The sequence below is a fragment of the Arachis stenosperma genome, chromosome 1, assembly GCF_014773155.1.
Source record: "Arachis stenosperma cultivar V10309 chromosome 1, arast.V10309.gnm1.PFL2, whole genome shotgun sequence".
Classification (NCBI taxonomy): Eukaryota; Viridiplantae; Streptophyta; class Magnoliopsida; order Fabales; family Fabaceae; genus Arachis; species Arachis stenosperma.
In genome coordinates this window covers 54,150,768-54,175,949 of record NC_080377.1, presented here as the reverse complement: position 1 = coordinate 54,175,949, position 25,182 = coordinate 54,150,768, and the positions used below count along the sequence as shown (strand labels likewise).

General features: G+C 30.4%; 1 protein-coding gene across 1 annotated transcript; it reads left to right on the top strand.

Moving 5' to 3' along the window:
* Positions 1 to 11,305: 11,305 nt before the first annotated feature.
* LOC130963369 (probable aminotransferase ACS12) lies at positions 11,306 to 17,081 on the top strand. The gene is made up of 4 exons (XM_057889496.1): positions 11,306 to 12,088; positions 12,210 to 12,350; positions 15,426 to 15,586; positions 15,721 to 17,081. The coding sequence occupies exons 1-4, from the start codon at positions 11,618 to 11,620 to the stop codon at positions 16,565 to 16,567; spliced, it is 1,620 nt and encodes a 539-aa protein (XP_057745479.1). The 5' UTR covers positions 11,306 to 11,617; the 3' UTR covers positions 16,568 to 17,081.
* Positions 17,082 to 25,182: the final 8,101 nt, after the last annotated feature.

Below are 25,182 nucleotides of genomic sequence, written 5' to 3'. Positions count from 1 at the left end.
CCCCTTTGATTCTCTTTGAGAATTGTATCAAATACTTTAGAAATGAGTTGGATTGGGACAAAAAAATTCTGAAATCGTGACCCACATGTTCACTTAAGAAAAATTATGTGTTGACAGTCATGCGTACGCATGAGGAATGCGTACGCGCAAATAAGCGAGATTCCAAAACATGCATAAGCGAGATTCCAAAACATGCGTACGCACAACTTGAGATTTATAACAATTTGAATTTTTGAAAATTAAATAATGAGTGATTTACGATTTATTATATTTGTTGATAATTTTATTTAAAAAAAGTTATTTTTCTAAAAGTAATTAAATTAAATTTTATGATATTTTGAGTTTAAAATTTATTAAGATTTTTAAATAATTTTTATTATAATAAAATGTTTTAAAAAATGATAAAAGAATTATTATTATTATTATTATTATTATTATTATTATTATTATTATTATTATTATATATGAGCCCATTATGTATATATAATGAAAAATTTCTAATGAAGCCATTTGATAACAAAGGAAAAGAAATTGCCTTTTATATATATGTATATGCCACCTAATTATAATCATCATTTTCTATCATATTAATAATCATCACCAACGAAGCTATTAAGGGAATAAAAGAAAGAAATGGAAATATGACTTATAAGCATATATACATATATAATCATGATACATGTTTCATTTTATTTATTAGCTATGACACCTAATAACACTTGTTCTTGTATGGATATCTGAAGGGAGAGTTCGATCTCTGAGAGTTGACGCCAAGTTGTTATTTTTGGTGCCGACCTTTGAGCTTTTGTGAAAGTCCGAGCTTTTCTCTAAGGAGATGTCCAATTGCGTAAAGCGTGAGTAAGGAATAAGGGGGGAGTGTACCTACAAAGGCACTCCGAAAATTAAGTCAGTATTGAGAATTCAATGTCTCCTTTGAAGATAAAATAGGTCGGTTACGTTTCTATTGATCATCTGAATTGAAGAGCAATTAAGAGATTTTAACAAGTGATAATGTCTGATTGTAACGTATAACACCGAGTTATAACGTAAAGTGCCGAGTTATGGTGCATAATGCCGAGTTATTGTATATAATGCCGAATTATGACATCGAATTTGTAACGGCCGTATCATAGCCCCCAAGCTTAGCCTGGCTATATTTTGATAAAGCAGGTTGAGCTTTTTTTAGTTATAACTCGGCGATTTGAATTATAGGTATGGAGCCCCCAGATCAACTTACTTTATTAAAATAATGAATAATTTGAATTTTCAGACGTAATTTGAAGTTAACGTGTATTGAAAATTGTAGTAGTCTTGTCATTGATTGTGCTTTTGATTTTTCCAATGAAAATTTGAACCGTTGATTTAATAGATGCAACTGTTAGATTTTTTCATGGAACCGAGTAGTTAATTTGAATAGTTGCTTAGACGATGTTGATAAAAGTGAATTGGTTGGGCGAGAATATTGAGTTAGTTCACCGTTGTTTGGTGATTTGATTGAGTTTGATTGTGCATGTGTAAACGATGCGACTTTGAATTGAAGAGTTGTCGCGAATGGATAAGTGTTTGTACTTGTATGATATGTGATTGAGTTTGTTGACTGTTTATAGTCATAGTTCAAAATTGAAGACTGAGTTTGATTGCGCATGTGTAAACGATGCGACTTTGAATTTAAGAATTATCGCGAATGGATAATTGATTGAAGATTGTGTTTGATTGCGCATGTGTAAATGATGCGACTTTGAATTGAAGATTTATCGCGAATGGATAATTGATTGAAGATCGTTGATAGTCATAGTTCGGAAGATAATTGATATAGATATGATGATAGTTGATATAGATTTGACAAAGAGTGATAATGATTGATATAGAAATGATAATGATTGATATAGCTCGGATAATTATTGATATAAATCTGAAAACAAAGATAATAGATATAGATTTGAAAATAGAAAAATAGATATAGGTCAGCGAATAGGGATAACAGATATAGGTCGGCAAATAGAGATGCAGATATAGATCAGCAAATAGAGATAACAGATGTAGATCGACAAATAGAGATAATAGATATAGATATGCAAATAGAGATGATAGATATGGATCGAAAAATAGATATAACAGATATAGATTGGCAAATAGAGATAACAGATATAAATCGAAAAGTAGAGATGACATAAATAGATCGGTAAATATATTTAACAGATGTAGATCGGAAAATCAGATATAGATCGGCAAATAGAGAGATCAGATATAAATTGACAAATAGATATAAGAGATGTAGATCGAAAAATCAGATATAGATAGGCAAATAGAGAGATCAGATATCAATTGGCAAATAGAGATAATAGATATAAATTGAAAAATATAGATGATTGATATAAATCAGAAAATAGAGATGACTGATATAAATTGGATAATAGAGTGACTGTTTTAGATCGAAAAATAGAGATTTTTGATATAAATCGGCAATTAGAGATGATTGATATAAATCTGACAATAGATATAACAGATATAAGTTGGCAAATAGAGATAACAGATATAAATCGAAAAATAGAGATGATTGATATAAATCGAAAAATAGAGATGACTGATATAAATCGGATAATAAAGTGACTGTTATAGATCGGCAAATAGAGATTTTTGATATAAATCGGCAATTAGAGATGATTGATATAAATCGGACAATAGATATAACAGATATAAGTTGGCAAATCGCAAATAGAGATTTTTTATATAAATTGGGAAATAAAGATGATTGATATAAATCGGACAATAGATATAACAGATATAAGTTGGCAAATAGGGAAAATAGATATAAATCGGAATATAGAGATGATTGATATAAATCGGAAAATAGAGTGACTGTTATAGATCGGAAAATGGAGATTTTTGATATAAATCGGGAATTAAAGATGATTGATATAAATCGGACAATATATATAACAGATATAAGTTGGCAAATAGGGATAACAGATATAAATCGGAAAATAGAGATGATTGATATAAATAGAAAAATAGAGATGACTGATATAAATTAGAAAATAGATATGACAGATATAGATCAGAAAATAGATATAGATCGACAAATAGATATAATAGATATAGATTGACAAATAGAGATGACTGATATATAAATTGAAAAATAGAGATGACTGATATAAATTGACAAATAGAGATGACTGATATAAATTAGAAAATACAGATGACAGATATATATCAGAAAATAGATATAGATAGGAAAAATAGATATAGATCGGCAAAACAGATATACCAGAGATGAATTGAAAAATAGAGAGATGATAGATAATGATCAGAAAAACAGATATAGATCGAAAAAATAGATATAGATCAGCAAATAGATATACCATAGATGAATTGAAAAATAAAGATGATAGATATTGATCAGAAAAATAGATATAGATCGAAAAAACATATATAGATCGGCATATAGATATACCATAAATGAATTGAAAAATAAAGATGATAGATATAGATCGAAAAAACAGATATAGATCGGCAAAATAGATATAGATCGGCAAATAGATAAACCAGAGATGAATTGAAAAATAGAGACATGACAGATAATGATCTGAAAAATAGATATAGATCGAAAAAACAGATATAGATCGACAAATAGATATACCAGAGATGAATTGAAAAATAGAGAGATGACAGATAATGATCTGAAAAATAGATATAGATCGAAAAAATAGATATAGATCGACAAATAGATATACCATAGATGAATTGAAAAATAGAGAGATGACAGCTAATGATAAAAAAATAGATATAGATCGAAAAAACAGATATAGATCAGCGAATAGATATACCATAGATGAATCGAAAAATAAAGATGACAGATATTGATCGGAAAAGCAGATATAGATCAGCAAATAAATATATCAGATGATTTGAAAAATACAGAGATGACAGATAATGATCGAAAAAGCAGATATAGATCAGAAAAACAGATATAGATTGGCAAAACATATATAGATCGGCAAATAGATAAACCAGAGATGAATTGAAAAATAGAGAGATGACAGATAATGATCGGAAAAACTGATATAGATCGAAAAAATAGATATAGATCGGCGAATAGATATACTGGAGATGAATTAAAAAATAGAGAGATAACAGATAATGATCGGAAAAACTGATATAGATCGAAAAATAGATATAGATCGGCAAATAGATATACCAGAGATGAATTGAAAAATAGAGAGATGACAGATAATGATCGAAAAAATAGATATAAATAAAAAATATATATATAGATCGGCAAATAGATATACCATAGATGAATTGAAAAATAAAGATGATAGATATTGATCAGAAAAACAGATATAGATCGAAAAAATATATATAGATCGGCATATAGATATACCATAGATGAATTGAAAAATAAAGATGACAGATATTGATCGAAAAAATAGATATAGATCGAAAAAACAGATATAGATCGGCAAATAGATATACCAGAGATGAATTGAAAAATAGAGAGATGACTGATAATGATCGAAAAAATAGATATAGATCAGCCTTTTTTCGAGCCTTAATGATCTACTATATGACCTTTGTTTACAAAGGTGCAGGTAAGTTTGAAGCCATTGAAAGGAAATGTGGCCTATAGAAAGAATGGTGTTTATTTCGAGGCCCCACGGTGGGCGCCAATTGTTCTTGTATGGATACCTGAAGGGAGAGCTCGATCCCTGGGAGTTGACATCGAGTTGTTATCTTCGGTGCCGACCTTTGAGCTTTTGTGGAAGTCCGAGCTTTTCTCCAAGGAGATGTTCAATTGCGCAGAGTGTGAGTAAGGAACAAGGGGGGAGTGTACCTGCAAAGGCACTCCGAAGATTAAGTCAGTATTGAGAATTCAATGTCCCCTTTGAAGATAAAATATCATACTTTTATAGGTGAGATAAAATAGGTCGGTTACGTTTCTATTGATCATCTGAATTGAAGAGCAATTAAAAGGTTTTAACAAGTGATAATGTCTAATTGTAATGTATAACACCGAGTTATAACGTAAAGTGCTGAATTATAGTGCATAATGCCGAATTATTATATATAATGTCGAATTATGATATTAAATTTGTAACGGCCGTATCAACACTAAACACCACAAATTATAACTTATCGCCAATTTTTTTTTAACCATTCAGTCCTTTTCCTCCGAACTTGAAAAAAATAAAAGAAAGAAAATGGAAACGTGACTTAGGTGCATGAATATATATATAACCTGACACCTAATAAATTTTTTACATTCACAAATTACCATTAGCTTTAATCATCTTCATTTTCTTTCATTCACTACCGAACCTGAATCCAAAGAAAAGAAAAGAGAAAGGCCGTGAGAGAAAGAGATTGAGAAATCATGGAATCTTTGAACTTCCGATTTCAATTTCTTGAGATTTGTAACTTCAATAAAAAATTTAATTTAATAAAAATGTTTGTATCTTTCTCCTTTATAGGTTGGCGTCACTTTTCTTTAGTAGAAATTGACGATGAAATTACTCTCTTTTTCTTGAAGTTCGGCTCTTTGGTGTTTTTAGTAGAAAAATCGATTTCTAACGTTTTTCTTTTCAGTTATTCAATCAAAAAGGTTTTTCAGAGTTTCGAGTATTTTAATTTCATATGGGAGATAGAGTTTTAATAATTTTATAATAATTAAATGTGTTCTCGATGTGTGATTGTTGATTTGATATTTATGGCTTAAAATTAAGTAATTTTGTGATTGATTTGTGATTAAATCTTGTTGATTTCTAGGATTCATGGTTCGGTTACCATTGGACAACAAAAAACCAATTGTTTGTGACTTTATTTGGGATTGTTTTTAAGTATAAGCTCTTGAAAATCTGATAAGATTTAGTAATTTGATTATTAAAGTGAAAGTTGAAAGAAATTGGTAACTGTAAAGTTTGAAAATGAATTAAAAATTAAGTATGTATTTTGAAGAATCACAAGAGAGGGTCTTGGTTTTAAGAAAAAATATTTATCACCAATACTAAATTATTTTCGAGAATGAAAATGTATTTTAATAAAATATTGAGATTAAAAATAGTAATTATATAAGTTTTGGGGTATTATAAATAATAAATAAAAGTTCAGGAGTAAAATAAGTATTTTATGAAAGTTCAAGATTACATTTAAAATATTAAAAGATATGAAATTAAATTGGAGATTTTATGAAAATGTGAGGTTAAAAATAAAATATTTAAAGATTGGAGGTTTAAAGTATAATTTTAAAAGTTGAAGAATGAAGCTTTAACCAAACTAGTTTTTTTATATATAAGAAATAGATATATTGAAATATTAATATTTTTTTAATATTATCATATTATATATAAATAATTATATAGTTTATTAAAACCATTATTTTCAGTAAATAGGAAAAGTAAAATAATAAGACTTTTTAGAATAATTAGAAACACATGAAGTTAAACATTTTATAATTCTCTCTTCATAAAATATTTAAGGAGAGAGGAGAGAAGAGTGTGAAGACAATTTGTAATATTAAAACAAGAAAAATAAAAGAATGAAGAAAAGAAAGAAAGTATTAGAAGATAAGAAAAGAAAAGATTAAAAGGATCTAAAATGAATCTCTGCTAAAAAAATGTTTAAGAAGGATAACAAAGAGTGTGAATACTTATAAACTAAGCATTTTGATGTTGAGTGATGAACGACCAAAAATGTATTTTTATGGTGATATAGAGGTATGATTGATTTTGTGGTGATGCGGAGGTATGATTAAATTTATGATGATGTGGAGGCATGATTGAAAAGAAAGAAAAACAAGAAATAATGAATGAAAAAGATAATTGAATATTGTTTGTTTGATTGGGCCTTTGTGCCACATCGCTAATGCAGAAGCACCTGCCTGACTGATAGCCTAAGGTTGCTAATGCTGGAATAGAATTGGTTGTTTGATTGGGCTTTTGTGCCAATTGCTAATGTGGAAGCGCCCGCCTGACTAATAGCCTAAGGTTGCTAATGTGGAATGTTCGCCTAACTAATAACCCATTTTTTACTGTGATGCACATAGAAATATTATTGTGATTTGGCCTAACTGACATCGGTAACCGTGATGCCAAGGTATCCTAACTGACATGGGTTCACCCATGATGATACCAATGTGCCTAACTGACACAGTAGAGAAACCATATTCGGTGTTCGCTTCGAGTAATGTCGGGTTGCAGGTAGACAACCGACGCATGAGCTCATGGCCTGCATAGGGATAAACATGCATCATACTTGTTTGTGCATACTTCTCTGTGATATATGTTTTCTGTGATTTTGTGTGTGTGCTTCTAGATTTGTGATTTTCTCTGTATCTCTGGTTTGTTAAAGTTGTTTGTATTATGAGGTTTGTTGCTATTAGCCATTTGTTGAAGATTGTAAGTACGCTATTGTAGAATTCCTGTGTAGCAAATAATAAAACAAATATAAATATACATCTTGACCCTACTAAGAACTCCCCATTTCTTATCCCCTATTTTCATCCCTTTCAGCTACAGGTGTGAAGGTTTAGTATGAAGCTACAAGAGCATAGAAGATTATGTTTACGAGTTGAATTGTTAGATTTTATTTTTCTTTCGTCATTTATTCTTTCGGTTTTTAGAGGATTAGGACTTGTATTTGAGGTTATTTGAATAAGTTTATGTATATAATGTTATGTGAATATATATATTTTTGTGATTAAATGGTTTAAAGTACAAACTTTTTGTTTTCTTGATTAAAATTCTGGTTCGTATTCGCAAGGGCTCGATATTAAATAAAGATAGTATAAAATAAAAAGGTTTAGAGGTAAGTAACGCCTGAGTTTTTAGTACGATCATGAGGTGCTAAAAGTTGGTGTTACAAGATTCATGTGTATGCATAAGGCATGCATATGCATGATCATGGGGATCTCCAAACTTCATTCCTTCATGAATTCTCCACTTTTTCATTCTTTATTTTTATTTCTTCAAGTCATCATTGTCTTCTAAACTTGAAATCACTCAACAAATATATCATGACATCGAATGGAATTAAAGTGAATTAAATTTAGCAATTTAAGAGATTAAATAGTATATTTTTACTTTTAAGCACAATTTAGGAAGAAATCACGAAATTATGCTATCTCAGCAAATAAATGCAAAATAAGTCGATACAATTTACTCATTTCAATACAAAATTTACTATAAAATTATAGTTTATCAGGACACAAATAGTACGACGATTAAAATTTTGGATCAAAAGTTATGAGAAATTGAAGATTTGATTGAGTTAGGATTTGTTTCTTCTTTCTCTGTTCAATCTCACCGTGAAACTCAAAATGAAAGAGGTTGGAGTGTTGAAATTTGGCTAATTAATGGTTATATGGGTTGGGTTTGAACCTAACTTGAGCTCGGTTTATTCGACTTAATCCGTTAATTTACTTTTAAACCAAAATTTTTAAAATTAATATTTTAATTTATATCCTAAATATTTTTACTTTCTCAAATAATAAAATTTAATTTTTTAACTTTCCTAGTTGATAAATAATTTATCAATTAATTATTTATTAATTAATCCAAAGTTTACATGTAACGTATAACACAGGTACTCACACAATTCAATAAAACAATATCACTCCCTAGAGAAAATCCTAGCAGGGCACTTGAAAGAATAAAATCCGCACTAATTAAATACTAATTGAAACTTGAATCTGAATATTATATACAGTAGCTAATTGATTGATGATTTTTAATGTATATAATTGTTTAAATATTGATGGACCTAGTTCAACTCTAGTGTTATTGGGTTAAGGCTAAAAAACTTAAATGACTAAATATTTATATAAATGGAAGGATTTCAAGTGTACCGGGAGTACCGGTGTACCAGTTGTTTTAACCGTCGATCTAAATTATAAAAAATATATATAATATATATTAATTAAAATCAACGGTTAAAACAATTGGTGCACCGGTGCTCCCTGGTGCACTTGAAATGTTTCCTAAATGATGATATATAGATATGATGTTAGAGCACACTATAGGAAGTGACATAAGGTGAGTATCTGCTTTTAATAATTCACATGGTTGATCATTGATGTACGAGACGACTGAAATTTTTATGGGGACACATGATGTCGTTTTTGCTACACTGGACATGGTTTCGTTCGTCAATGGTTGGTGGTGGACACCAGGTAGAATCATCGATACAGAAGTTGCAAGTTTTAACGGCGAGGGTTATTTCGAGATGCAAATTGCAAAGATGTCACGGCATGGGTTGATTGCTATTTTTTCGTGTATAATGTTGGTTGTTGAAAGGAGACTTGAAATAAAAGATGAAAAATAGTGAATTAGATTGCCAATATTTGAATAAATTTAACATTAATTTAATCAAGGATAAAAATTCATTAGGCTAAAGGATTCTAATCAAGTGACAAAACTAATTTCAAAAGATTGCGTTAGACTTTAGAGAGCTAAATGCCTTGGGTTGGGTTAGGGAAAAAGAAACAACTAAAAGATCAACGGAAACATTATTCTATTTTTAAAATATTCGTGACATTTATTTAATTCATAACACGTGTGTGTGTTATTTTTACATTTTAGTATCATATTTGTCTAAAATTTTCTATCTAAGTTTCATAAGATATAAAATATAAAGCATAGTTAATTATTAAATATAGTATTTTAGTTCATTTATAATTAATTTTATTTTGGTTTGTAATTAATTTAAAATAAGTAAAGTAAAAAATATTGAAAATGAAGTAGAAGTGACGTTAATTTTAATTTTATGAAATGATCATATAATAATAATTGAAGAGTAAACAACTATTTCTTATCATTAAAGATTTGATAGCAGACAAAACTAATTATAAAAAAATTAAACTAACTTTATATTTATGAAAAAAGAATTACGTTAAACAAAAATATTCAATAATTAAATTTATATTAATTCTATTAAAAAAATATATTAAATATCAAAATTATCCTGCACTATCATCTTCAATTTCTTAATTTTGATAAAAAAAAAAGGAGAACATCAGAAAATAAAAATTGTCAAGTTCTTTTCTTTTAGAAAATAAAAAAAAAAGAATTTTTATTTTTCAAGAAATAAGAAGCATTAATAAGCAAAAAAAATCAATAATAATATAAAATTATAAAATATGACTAAAAAAATTAAAAATATCATGAAAAAAAATAGATTGTCGAAGAACATTAAATAATATGTCATATTTATTTGTTTTAATTTTAAATTTTTTTGAAAAAAAAACACACACATAAGAAGAGAAACAGAAAAGATAAAAAGAAGAGGAAGAAGGAGAAAAATCGATAAAATGAGTCGCTACCTTCATCGCAAAGAAGAGAGAGAAAAAGACGAGAAAAACAAAAACAAAAAAAAAATATGGAGAAAGGAAAGAGGAGAGGAGGACGACGACCATGGAGAGAATCGTAGCTGTCACCTCTCTCTCTCTCATATTAAGTTAATTTAATTTTTTATGGTTAGTTTTGTCAATAATCAAATCTTTAATGGCTAAAATTCATTATCTTTGATAACTAAAAATCGTTATTTACTATGTTAATAAGAAGGTAAGTTGAAAAAAACATGTTATTATTATAAAATATTTGTGATGAAAAAGCACAAAGACAAAGAATTAGTGATGGACGCATGCATTTTTTTTTTCAGACATGTATTAACTTGGTTACCAAAAACCATTGTATATCTAGGATTACTAGATAATAAAATGAAGGTTAACCTACCAAAATTGCTCTGTATTTTTAATACGTTGATAAAAATATTATTTATTTTTATTAATGATAAAAATATTTTTAAAATATTTTAAGATATATTTTCAAAAGGTGTTTTAAAAATTGAATTTTGATGTAATTTTTTATAAATATGATTAAAAAATAAAATAATTTTATTTTTAAAATTAGATAATTTTACGTTAAATAATTTTTTAATGAAAAATTTTTATCAATGATCAAGAATACTCTTGAAAAATAAAAAATCTAAAGATTGAACTTTTATTTTGTTTTTTGTATGTATTCTCTATACAGTTTAGTTTTATCACGTTTTGTAACATTTGAGATGTTTTTGTTTTGATCAAAAGTAAATGTTATTCAAACAACAAAAAAAGTGAAAATGGTTTTTTTTAATATTTTTAAAAATTAAGTGTGATTTTAGTAGTTTATCCTAAAATAAAATTATTGCGGAATTTTGGGAAGAAGGAAGCAATGATTAATGAATATAGCTTGGAAATAGGGTAGGGAGGGTGCGCGTCAGGGTATGGAGCTGTATGGACAGAATATTCAGTTATTTGAAAGAGAGGGGGGAAGAGGCAAGTGACCAAGCAAAGCAATAGGAAGGCAGAAATGAGCGGCAAAAAATGAGTCCCACTTGGACATAAGCCTGAAATTGAGTCCCACTTTGTCCTCATTCAAAAGATCTGAATCAAACCAAAGCCAGCCAGAGCGCAAAATATTCAACACCATGACCAGCAGGATACTACTACTACTACTACTAAAATCCAAATCACAAAACCCCTTCCCTTCTCACATTCCACACTCTCCCCCTCTTGCGTTTCCGTCTCTCCTAACCCAACCAAACCCAACCCAATAAGCCACGTCTCAGCTCTGAAGCGTGTAGAATGACGAGGAAGGAGAACAAGAAGCCACAGCCGTCACCGCCGTCGTCGTCCTCCTCAACAAGTGGCGGAGGAGGAACTGCCATGAGAGTGATAGTCCCTCTTCAAGGAGTTTTTCAAGGCAGAGGGGGACTCTTCTTGGGCTCTGTAATCCCCTGTGCACTCTACTACCTATTTCAGCTCTACGTCAAAACACGAACACGACACCGTTTTAACTCTCCTCCTACTTCGCCTCACTCCAATTCAACTCCCTCACCCTCTCACAACAACCTTCCAGAACTTTCCGTCCACCCGCGCTCACTCTCCCGAACTCATCTTTCCTCTCCCACACCTTCCGCTTTCCTTTCCGGTCGGGCCGCTTCACTTGCTGCCGACTCGCCTTACTACGCCGGTTTATACAAAGCCGCGGAGAATTCTTACCATGAGGTTGATAATCCCGAGGGTGTAATTCATCTCGCCGTTGGAGATAACAAGGTCAGTTTCTTTTTCATTTTTTTGGCGTTGTCACTGTTTGTGTTTTTGTTTTTTTGTTACACGACCAATCATATATATATATTTTCTAATAAATCTAATTTAGTTTAATTTCTGTGTATAGATTTGTGTGGACTTGGTGGAAGATTGGATGGAGAAGAATTTAAGTGGCGCTGTGTTGGAGGAAGGAGGAGATTTTACCGGGATTGGAATTACCGGGATTTCTGGATGCCAACCGTTTGATGGAGTCATGAAGTTGAAAGTGGTAATTAATTCGACCATTTCTCTGCTTATTTCTCGTTGAAAATGAACTAAATTGATTGTATGTTGACTTGATTATTTTTATGTTTGTTTGATTATTATTGTAACATTGCAACTAAAGTGATTAGAATTTAGAAGTTTAATAAGTGAAATTGAGAATGAGAGCGCTAACGTTTATCTTTAACGAAAACAGTATTGCTACACCAAATAATTCTAACACTTGTTCACTAGTTGCTATTTATTAATTATTTGTTTAGAATATCTTTTAATTAAAAAAATACAAAGAGAACGTGTACTGGTAGTTAACAAATTAGTTCATTGCTTTCTTACAGGAGGTGTTGTTAAGGATTTTGTTTTTCGTGGTTAAGTCAAGTGTTCTTACCTGTTACCTCTTAGACATCATATATTTTTTGTCTTGAGTAGTGATCATATCAAAGAGATCAGCTCAAATGAAATACATTCTAGTGTGTGATAGTATATTTTATAGATTATTTTTTCTTTGCTTTCAAGCAAAAGTGGATTATGAGCTAATTTCATTGCTTTCCGTTAGTCTTACCTTTCTGCTGTCTTGTTTTGTTTTTTCCATTTCTTTGGGAATGGTCTAAAAAGTCCCTTAGTATTGAGGCCTTGAGGGGACAAAACTTTAGAAGCAAAAATAATACTAAATGAATACTTTCGAAATTAGACTAATTGGCTAACTGAGAATTATTCATTTATTTAAAGAAGTTGAGTTTGCTAGCTAGAAAAACAAAACTAAAGTTGCAGAGAAAGATCTAATTTATTTTCAACAATAAAACTTTTGCTGGCCTAGGAGCACCTACCTTATTAATAAGCTAATATGACAATCACAGTCATATGGAGATGCTAATAGAATCACATAATTAGTGGTTGGGTATATTTCTTGTAAACTAAATGCCGTCTACAGAGACATCTCACTTTGCAAGTAAGTTCCTTTAACAAATTATTACATAAATAATGCTTGCCTTTGCTTTTAATACTGTAAGATAGATCTAAGTTAAAGAAGAAAGAAATAATAAATTTTGGCAAACACAATGAAAGAAAGAAGCCAAAGGAAAAGAAAGACCATAATGGCATCGGTGATCAACAAATCTGAAATCCTGATTAAATCAGGTTACCCTTGTTTCATGGATTGCGGGCCCTTCAATGCAAGGCCTTGTTGGAATCAAGAAGGCATGGATCGCTTTAGGTACAGGCATAGGCATCATTGCAGAGTCGTTTACATCGAAATATAGGAAAGAAAGGGATAAGAACGATGATAAGTAATGTTGATTCATGGCAAGGACTATGGCTCTAAACGGGGTTTATAAAGAAGAAATAATATAGGTCTTGGAGGAAGAAATAATAATTCACAATTTCACATTGATATCTCTCGTTGTATCATACTTGGATTCTCTTTTAATAATTATAAATAGGCATAGTTTTTTGTATTGCGGATAGTGGCTCATGGCGGTAAGTCAAAAATCCGCCATAAAATTATAATGGATAGTCTTATGAAAAATGGAAAAATGGCGGATTACTTACAAAATACATATGCAAAAAAATTATAAATATAATAAATTATAAATTTTTTTTATACAAGCAACTTTTTAATCATAAAGCATTTAATTAATATAGTAAATATAATAGTAAATTTAGCAAATAAATATAGCATCAAGTTTAAATCATAGGTCAAAAGTCATAAGAAAGCCATAAAACAAAAAACATAAAATATAAAAATTATAAACTATCTAAATTTTAGTTCTCATTAACTTCATTCAAATTAACACGTTTATTATCTAGAAGTGAAAATAGTAAACTGAATGAAAAAAAAATTGGAAGAAGGGAGGTTTAACACTGCTTATTGATAACATCTATAAAGGAGGGGCAGCAGGGAAGAGAGAAAAGAAAAGACTAGGACTAGAGAAGTTGAAACAAGATGTACGAAATAGGGAGGGAACGTGGTTAGCAGTGGTTAGCAGTGGCAGCAAAGAGTGGCTGTAGTGATGAGTGGCAGTAATGATCGGTGCTACGAGCGGCGGCGATGGGTGGCACAGAGAGCGGTGGCACAGAAAGTAGCATCGCAGAGAACAGAGACTACGGAGAGAAATTTTTGTGAAGATGAGGCAGAGGGGGGAGTTTTTGAATAAGAGGCTGATTATTAGGGTTAGTGGGTTAGAGGAATCACTTAAGTTTCTTAAATTAGCCAAAACACCCTCAGATTTTGAGTGAATACTCCACCTGGTCCCTGACAATTATCTCGAAAAGACAACGAGGTCCATACTTTTTTTGGGACTGATTAGCCCCTATGCCAAAAAAAACATTAACTTTTTTTTTTGGCACAAGGGCCTCGTTGTTCTTTCGAAATAATTGTCGAGGCCGCGTTAAATTTTTTTTGTTAAGGACTTTGTTGTCTTTCGAAGTAATTATCAGGGGATGTTTTGAATTTTATTCTCGGAATTTTTTTAAAAATCCGAAAAACCCCTCAATTTCCGCCATTTACATTGGGTTCCGCCATGGCGCCACCACAATTGCGGCCGCCATTTTGCCCGCCGTAAAAATGACGTTGCGGCGACCATTATATGGCGGCAAGGTCAAAACCCGCCACGCCATAACCGCAATTTCAAAACACTGTAAATAGGTTGATGCAGTATGTTACAAATGCCATTTTTTACCACTATATGGAGCTCCTTGAAAAAAAAAAAAAGGGGAGCAATCCCGAGTCCATCCATGTTGAACTGTGGTTCATGAATACATAATTTAACATATGATACATCTTCAAATGTAATTGGGAAGGCAAATACAAGTGAAAATAGAGACAGAACAAATGATTGTAAACTTCCCAAACGAAGATCCTTTATCTACTTTGTTTGCAACAAGCATCTTTATACAATTTTGATTTGACGAATAAATGTCTATTTCTTTAGCCTATCTTTGATTAAACCTTTTGATGTTTTCTTTAAAATGGTAGTCAGCTTGTAGCTCTTTCTCCCATTGATGCTGATAGCATATTTATTCATTTTCTCGTACTTGTTTCTTTTTTTTACTTGGAATGTTTGTGCATAATTCTTCATTCCTGCAGGCTGTGGCAAGTTTCATGTCCCAAGCTGTCGATAATTCAGTATTCTTCAACCCCTCACAGATGGTAATAACTTCTGGTGTTGACCCTGCAATCGAGATTCTTAGCTTCTGCTTAGCAGATTATGGAAATGCATTTCTAGTTCCCACTCCTCATAGCCCTAGGTAACAATAATTTTTGCTTCATTAACTTAATTCCTGTTCTTATGCTTTTTTTTTTTCAATAACCTTAAGTTCCCACTTCATTACCTATTTTTTTACCCTAGAAATAAGTATTTTATTTTTGACACATTATGCAGCTTTGATGGGGCTGCAAAATGGCGAACTGGTGTGGAGATAGTACCTGTTCCCTGCCGCAGTGCTGATAACTTCAACTTAAATATAGCTGCACTTGACCAAGCCTTCAATCAGGCAAAGAAACGAGGTCAAAAAGTTCGTGGAATCATAATAACAAATCCCTCAAATCCTGTTGGCAATCTATTAAGTCATGAAACGCTACTCAGTCTACTGGACTTTGCTAGAGAGAAGAACATCCACATAATCTCTAATGAAATATATGCTGGGTCTACGTATGGAAATGAGGAGTTTGTGAGTATGGCAGAAATCTTGGAAGTAGAAGATCATGACAGAGAAAGAGTCCATATAGTATATGGCTTATCAGATGACATATCTGTTCCAAGTTATAAAGCATGTGTTATCTACTCCTGCAACAAGAATGTCCTAGCTGCTGCAAAAAAACTGGCAAGGTTATCTTCAATATCTGCTCCAACCCAACAATTGCTTACCTCCATGCTCTCAGATGCAAGATTTATGCAAAATTTCATTGAGATTAACAGATTAAGGCTTCAGAAAATGTGCCAAGCATTTGTGGCAAGACTGAAGCAGTTAGGGATTGAGTGTGCTAGAAGTGACGGGGGATTTCACTGTTGGGCTGACATGAGTGCGTTGATGCGCTCTTACAGTGAAAAAGGGGAGCTTGAGCTCTGGGATAGACTTTTGAATGTAGCCAAGATCAATGTTACCCCTGGAACCTCATGTCACTGCATTGAACCTGGATGGTTTGGTTTTTGTTTTACCTTGTTGTCTGAAAAGGATATTCCTGTAGTTGTGGAACGGTTACAGAGAATTTCTGAAGCGACAAAATGACATCGTTGATATTGGTATCAATTATTACTTCTACAACTTTAGTTGGTTTAGAGATTCTTTATTCTTTTGGAGAAACTCATTTGATTGATTTGAACACATTCCTGTAAGGAATTATCATTGGTGAAGGAGTAGTTGAATGAAAGGATGCCTTACAATATCATGGAGTTGCTTCAAAATGATCGGTTGAGGCTCGTATATCAGATGTCTTCAAATCAAGTAGTTTTCTTAGATTTGTGCAGTTATACATGGTTATTAGTGTTAGGAAGAATCTTTTTGAGTGGTCTGCTTGTCTCATACTCATTGAAGAAATTCTTGTGAGCTGATATCATAGCAAAGCTGAAAGTGAATCATGTTGGGCCCAAGAACTCCCACACCCTTCTTCCTCCTCCTCAAAGTTCTATCTGGTTGAATCCATGCATTATGATGCATTGATTTACCAAAGATGTGTCTCCTTTGACTAGAAACGTTCAACGCAGACAATAGCATGAGTCACATGGTTCACCTACATTAAAGTTTGAACAAATCATAGGCACTTTATCTGTTCTGAAAACAAGTGCTAAAATGGAATATCTTTTATAATTTTATTGAAAATTATAAAATGAGATTAGTAACATAAAATTAACACAAAAGAGTGCCTTTTCTTAAAGACTTAAGTTTCTCCTTTGGAAAGTTAATTGACATCCTAAACCCCATGAGAATAATCAATCAATTCCAATCTCCTGATTTTGCACTACAGAAGAATATATAAATCAGTATTTAATTAATTCTGCTTTCACAAATAAGTTCTTTGTTGTCACTCATTATGTTTCTTTATTGTTTGAATAGAGATAAAATAGAAAAAGAAAAGGAGAGAAGAGAAAACAATCAGTTTAGAAAATGACACATTTATTTTTAGTATATAATAAAGTTTAAGAATTTATTTATTTATTTTTTAATTTCATTTTATAAATATCTTAAATTTATACATTCATTTAAATTATATATTTAATAATCATAATATTTGAAGTACAAGACAAAACATATTCTCCCTAGCTGCAGTTATGTCATAAATGTGAACTAAATTTTTTCTAACATAAAGCCAACATTTTAGATATAGGGATAACTAAAATTAAAAATAAAGATAGCCAAAAAATTTTTTTGCATTATATTATTATCGGTACTAAAGATGTACATAGTCATGTTGACCAAATTTTCACTTAACCTCATATATTTTGGTAGTTTGAATTTATAATTAAGAATCTTCACATAATAAAAAATGTTATCCACAATATACATATATAAATACTGTACTGACGAATGTTTATAACTATACGAAATACTTTTGGAATAGAAGTTAATTTGAATGCCATTGTTTGTTTTTTCGCATAATTTATTCTATTGATTAACCATATATTGTCTATGTTAAAAGTTAATGGGCATTTGCGTTGTCTAATTTCTGCCATCTTGCTTGATAATTGAACAAAGTATTCATAACACGTAGCGGAAGTAATAAAGTAATCTTAATGATCTGTTTTGTGTTTAAAATATTATAGAAATAAGACGGATTAGATGTCAATACCTGAGTACGCTATTGAATAAAACTTTTTCCTTCGATAGTACGAAAGTACTATGTGTATCCACACCGAAACTGATCCTTGTTGTCAACTTCTTGACCGATGGATTTAACTGAAAAATCTCTTGCAACTCCTTACATCAACAATTCTTCACAAAAAATTGGACTATTTGTATATGTGGAGGTAGAAAAAAAAACTTTGGTGTTTGTTTATGTTACCAATCTCATTTTTAAGAAAAGGCACTCTTTAGGAACTGTTTGGCATTTTTATCCTCAATAATTGAGCCCCGAAACGCCTTAGGAATTGAGTTCTTCATGATCATAATACTCATTCAATTGGATCTCTCTCACTTCTCTATTTTAACCTCATTGAGATTTTCTGGAGTGGAAGTGAGTTTCTCCTTTTGAAGAACTATATCTAGATCCATACAACCAATGACAATCTCCACGGTATCCTTCCAAACTTTAAAGTTTGAACCATAATACTGCTAATTTGTGTAGAAACATTAGTAGATAAAGCCATATTTTTTGGATTAGAACAAATAGAACATGCAATAAAAATTAGTTAAATAATGAGAAAAATTTATATTGAGATATATAGAACAACATTAATTTTCAATCTTTGGATAGAAAAATTAACTGTAATTAAACCTTTCTTTGGACCGACTTAATGCGTACATGAAAACTTAAACTTCGCAACCTATTTATTACTGCATATATTTTCTATTAATTGGCCAAACAATAACATTCCTTTAGACTGATTATTGACCGCATAATTAATAAAAAATAAACAAAAGTGTGCAATGCTTATTATTTGACCAAACAATAAATTTTCTTTGGGTCGATTATTGTTCACATAAATAATAAGTATTACTTTATTCTTAATCAGTTACCCAAATATGTATTTACCATCAATATGTGTATGTAATTCGGCCAAATACAAACTTTCCTTTGGGCCGATCAATATTCGCATGAATTACATATTACCATATTCCTAATGTTTTAAATAAATCAATTTTTACAAAAGAGGTTACTTTGGCAACATAATGTTCAATTAATTTATTCCAAAACTAAATCTTTATAAAATAGATGGGTATACTAATCCAAATTGTTACTAATTTTTTTATATAACAATTAAATAATATTTTTTATTATTCAAATATTATTAATATGTATACATAATTTTAGCCAAATATAAATCTCCTTTTTTATCGATTAATATTCTCATAAATAACATATACATATTAATTCTTATATCCTAAAAAGATAATGAATTAATTTTATACCAAATTAATGGCATACACAATTAGATCCGAAACAATCATAGTAATACTTTGTACTAATCTTTCAAAATTAATCAATTACTATATCAAATTAAAAAAAATGAATACAGTAAAATATATATATAAGCCGCCGAAAGTATATATATATATATATATATATATATATATAATAATAATAATAATAATAATAATAATAATATAAAGTAATCTAAATGGCCACAATAACTTGTATGTCGAAACAGTACTAAAGTTATATATATATATATACACGAAGTCACGAACAGTCGCGCATACATAATAAAGAATTCATGATGCATCTGTGAAAATACTAATATACATATACACATATGACGCACGCGCATAGTGGAAACAGTTTCACCAAACGCGCAACAATTTTATACGTAAACAACGCATATGTATATATATTGATCCAATAAAATAAAATCGAATATTTTGATAATTTAATTATGAATTGTTCTAATATTACTTGTTAAAATAAATTAATTTCAATTAGTTCAGATCATCCATATTAAATTACAAAAAATAGATCATAATGCGGAAGCGTACCTTTATTCATAAGAGTCAAAAATTGATGGAAGAATTTGGATCTTGTGGTTCTTTCGATCTTCCTCAACCAAAGCCTTCTATATTCCTAGACGGCTTAACTGTGACTTTTTTGATGGGAAAAAAGCAACAAAGACGGCTTTGATATGTTGGGACCGAAACCCTGAATGCCTATTTATATTTGAGAATGGCATCCATTAAATCCTAAATCCCAAATAAAATAGTATCTAAAGTCCAAAAGATAATATATCTAAAATCCAAAAGATAATTATCTAAGAAACAAACGATAATATCTGATTTTATTCTCATTTAATTCCAAATTAAAAGTAAAAATGACTTATTCAATTTAGCGTTTATAACAATAAATGAGATCGCCATTATATAAGTCATTTAATTTGAAATAGCATAATTTGTGATTATAATTAATATATGTATTGTTCACAAATAAATTAGAAAATTAAATAATTTCCTAACAAGAATCATTTAAGATCTTATCCATATTTAATACTCATCATAGAATAAATAATTAATTATTTAATAATCTCAATTATCATATTATTATATTTATGATGTTAGCAAAGAATATAATAATATTTTATTTGATCAAATCAAAATAATTATTAAATAATTTTTTATTAAGGATTAGAACAATCGTTAGTGTTTGACCTATAGGCTCAATACTAAGCAAGTAGTAAATTAGTTATACTAAATTTACTAATCAAGATTGGCATCTAACAACACTCCTTAATATGAAATATAGCTCCTGATTATTCTTTATTGAGTAATAATATTTTTACTAAGAACTTAAGAAGAACAAAAATATAACTCCTTCCATCTTTTCATCTCTTGGCTAACTTTTAGAGTACGGTTTGATTGTCAAACTCTAACTTATTACTAATATTATATTGAATTATGAAAGACTTAAGAGACACCTATTTTTATTCATTCAAACCCCTTGGCCAATCGTTTAATTCATTCATTATAATCGCAGAGTTCGAACTCATTACCATAGTTGATGGATTACATATTGATTAATAATTAATTCTGCAAGAATTTAAATCATACCCAATATCCTTTCAACTAGCATTATGGGATATTAGATGTCCTGAATTAAAGTATAATAAATACATTGTCATTTACTACGATAGTCGCAGATCAAAGAAAAATTCTAATATTATATTCATTATGAGAATATCCTATTGACAAATATATAGTAACTATAACTATTAAAATTTCTCAAAATAGTCAGTTTAATAGTCATATCTTTATATATATACCATTTATATTTATAATTTGATAAATAAAATCTACTAATCTTTATTCATGAAATATATATATATATATATATATATATATATATATATATATATATATATATATATATAAATCTATCCGAATCACTAATATTCTAAAAATTTACTTGTAACGGACAAGAGTTCTTTTTTATTACATCCCTAAAAATTTATTCTTTGAAACATATACGTTTGTATGATTACATTCCTCATGACCTTGCATAACTAGAAAATGGATTAATACAGACAGATTTACAGATGGATTTAGTCTTTATTACAGACGGATTTTTGGTTACCGACGAAATTACCGACGGATTTTATCCCTCTGTAAAAGCCCTGTCGGAAATTATTTACCGACGGATTTTTTTCCGTCAGAAAATTACAGACGGATTTTTACCAGTTACCGACGGATTTTTTCTCTGTAAATTTTCTACCCATTTCCCAAAGGCGACGCACTTTCAGACGGATTTTCCGTCTGTAATTACAAACGGATTTTCAGACGAATTTTCCGTCTGTAATTACAGACGGATTTTCCGACAAATTTTTCGTCTGTAATTTAAACTTTGGAAAATCATCCCACGTTCTGATTACAGACAGAAAATCCGTCTATAAATCCGTCAGTAAGGTAAAATAGAATTTTTTATTTTTCTAATTGCAAAATAAACTTGTTTTCATACAAAATAAATATAAATTTAATACAAATTTTTATCTAATTTGTATTCGAATATTTATAATATTTCAAAAAATAAACAAATTCATCGTATTATGAAGTACTATAAACAAGCAAGTCAATATAATTCAAAACATAAACAAAATGTGTTGATCATCAACTATAATTCCTAGTATATTGTTCAACCATACTAAAACTATCAGCTATAGTCTTCAGTGTCATCTCATCCTCATCATCATAGTCCTCTTGTTTCTTCTTTCTCAGCAGTAAGAGAAGAATCAGGTGATGTTCTTCTTCTCAGCAGTAAGAACTTGAGAGAGAGCAGCTACTGCTGCTCTTTGTGATCCATGACTTCTTCCGGTTGTCTTAGGACTAGAACTTTTGGTTCCGGATGATGATTTAAATGCAGAGTTTAAAGCAGCCAAAGCTTCTGCTCTTTGTCTTGGTCCTCCTTGATTCAGCCCATTCAATCTATCCTGTGACTGTGAGAGTAGAAAGTATTAGAAAGAAAGGCAAGTTCCAACGGGGTATGAAATCTTTTCTCAATAAGACTTATGACTCCACCGTTGATGCTTCACTCGGGCCTCTCCAGAATTAGGGATTGTCCAGATTTAAAAGGGTCTTTGGCAGCATCAATGGTTGAAAGTAGAAGAATATTTTTAGGTTTGAGGTCAGTGTGGATTAGACCAAGTTCTCTGTGCAAGTAATCCAAACCAATCAAAATGTATTTGCACATTTCCCTAACTTTATTCAATGGAAGGCATTTGTATCGGTTATATTTGATCAGACGTAGCAAGCTATCACCAAGAAACTCGATAACCATGCAAAGGTGCTGCCCATTCGGGCCAGTGTGTTTAAAGTGGTCAATTAATTGAACAACAAACTTCGAATTTGAAGGGTCACCCTTAGCAATGTATGAAAGAACATCAATCTCATGAAGTGCTGCCTGAACAAACTGGGCTGCACTTTTTTGGATCTTGAGAGCAACATATGACTGCCAAAAAAATTAAAACAGAAGCAAAATACTAACTTAGAGATGATCTAAAAATGAAAATACTGGTTCACTAAAATAATAAAAAGTAATTAGAATTTTTTGTGACATAATTAAAAATGAAGACGCATAGCCATAAATGTTTAACCTTTAAAGAAGATTTACGAATCAAACATGAATACTGAATAAAGGTCAAAGGATAAAACTTAGACATAGTTATATCTTTTCATTTTCTTCTTTCTTTTGGCGCTTCTCATTTTATTTTAATTTTTCTAAATTTAAGCATTTACCAAGGTCCCATAAGAAATAATCCTACTTACGATTATAATCTATAAATACAAAAGGCTCCTATAACAGTCACCTCTGGTTCCTCAGCATTGAAGTTCAGAGCATAGTTATTTCCAATTTCCATATACATCCCACACTATCTACCTTCCAACAAAGTTAAATATAACGAATGCATTATAAACAAACAAAAGAAAACCAGAATCAGTTTTCATTTTCTCATGAGATCCCATGTGTTTAATGTTACAACAAAGGAGCATGAGATTATAAACCAAATCAGCATAAGAACATATTCAAGGATTAAAAATAGAATTAAAAAAATAAATACTGCAATCAGCAATTCAGCATCCAAAAAATAATATATCATTAAAGTTCAAACAAGGAAAATAACCAAAAAAGCCATCAGATCAATGAAGGACCTCATCAATATTGATTTTATCCATTGACATTAGGTAGCAAATTTAGCATTCTTATCTAAGAATCCAGTAAATATAGTAGTTTCTAATGCAGTATTCTATCAACAGAAAAGAGAAAACATGTGAATACATACATAGTGAAGGAACTTACTGATAAAACATTGTCAATCTCATTTTCTGATGCATGTTCTGAAATATGAAGTAAAATATTTTAGGGGAAAAAAGGAGGGATTTATTAAAATAAGAGTAAAAAAAAGGAGGGATTTATTTATTTATTTTGAAGGTTGTGAAGAACACACCATTTTCCATCATGGATTGCAACTGCTTGACTGCATCCTGGTTGCAAATACCCATCTTCAACTGAAACAAGGACAAATCTGCAACTGGGTTCTTGAAAAAGTGTGACCTTTAACACTAGCACAGGAAGATTCTACCCATTAAAGAAAGAGAAACTAAAATTGATTGATTCAGGTTCCCCAATGGGTTAGAGAAGAAGGTGAGGGTTGCTAATGCTTCTCCACCATAAAAGGATTCAAACTTTGTTTTGTTCAAGTCATGTGAAAGCATGGAAGGGAAAGGGTGGTGGTGTTGTTTTTGGCTTATGTAGCAAAGAACAAACAAACAAAAGTCCGAACATTATGCTAAGTACCTGAACAAATTTGCATTATCTTTGTCTCCTTCCAAGTAGTCTCAAGATATCAAATCTTCAATCCACTTTTTAATCGCCTTGACATCAGGCTGTGCAATTACACCATTTAATATTAAGAATTCGGAATTTTAATAGATAGCAGACTATGTTAGGAAAGGGTGAAAGGCTAACCTTAAACATGCGACCTAACTGCTCGACACATTCCATAACTAACTGTTGGTAGTTCAGAACTTTCCGACTCTTCATAATACGCACAATTGAGGCATCAATAGCATATCTTCTTTTCTTGTCAACATCCTCAATTACCTTTTTCTTCTCATCCACAGGAGGAAGAGGAATCTGCACATCAAATGACGTACAAGTCTCATTCAAAATAGATTGATATAACTAAAGTAAAAGAAATACAGAAAAGATTAGAATAATACATTTTAAACAAAACTGTACCTTAATCCTCCTCATTTTGTTCGTATATTTTGCATTGAATTCAAAATAATCAATAGATGATATTGTCTTTGTGCTTGGTTCCTTGTTAAGAATCTTGTACTTTGCACATGACAAGGAATGCAGCAGTCTAATAACATCATCATCCGATAAGTTTAACTGAGTCATTATCTCAGAATAACTCAGTCTATCCGAGGAATTAAATAAAAGGACAAGGAAGCATGAGGTGAGAAATATAACCTGGTATGTTGTCACAATTAGTTCCATAGTTTTTGGTTCGAATTTTCCACTTATATTGCAACTAGCAAAGAAGAAAGAACTAACTTCAATCATGGTCATGCACAGAATGCATAAAAACAAATATGCATACAAGTTATCTCTGCATTTCAATTTTTTTAAAGTTACTCATCTGCATCAGAAGAGAAAAAAAACAATCAAAGAAAAACCCTTAAACTTGCTCAAAACTATTATC

Excerpts from the sequence above, each read along its gene's own strand:
- LOC130963369 (XM_057889496.1), top strand. The coding sequence starts at position 11,618 with ATGACGAGGAAGGAGAACAAGAAGCCACAGCCGTCACCGCCGTCGTCG. Across the intron at positions 12,089-12,209 it reads TCGCCGTTGGAGATAACAAG|ATTTGTGTGGACTTGGTGGA; the intron begins GTCAGTTTCTTT and ends TTCTGTGTATAG. Across the intron at positions 12,351-15,425 it reads GAGTCATGAAGTTGAAAGTG|GCTGTGGCAAGTTTCATGTC; the intron begins GTAATTAATTCG and ends TCATTCCTGCAG.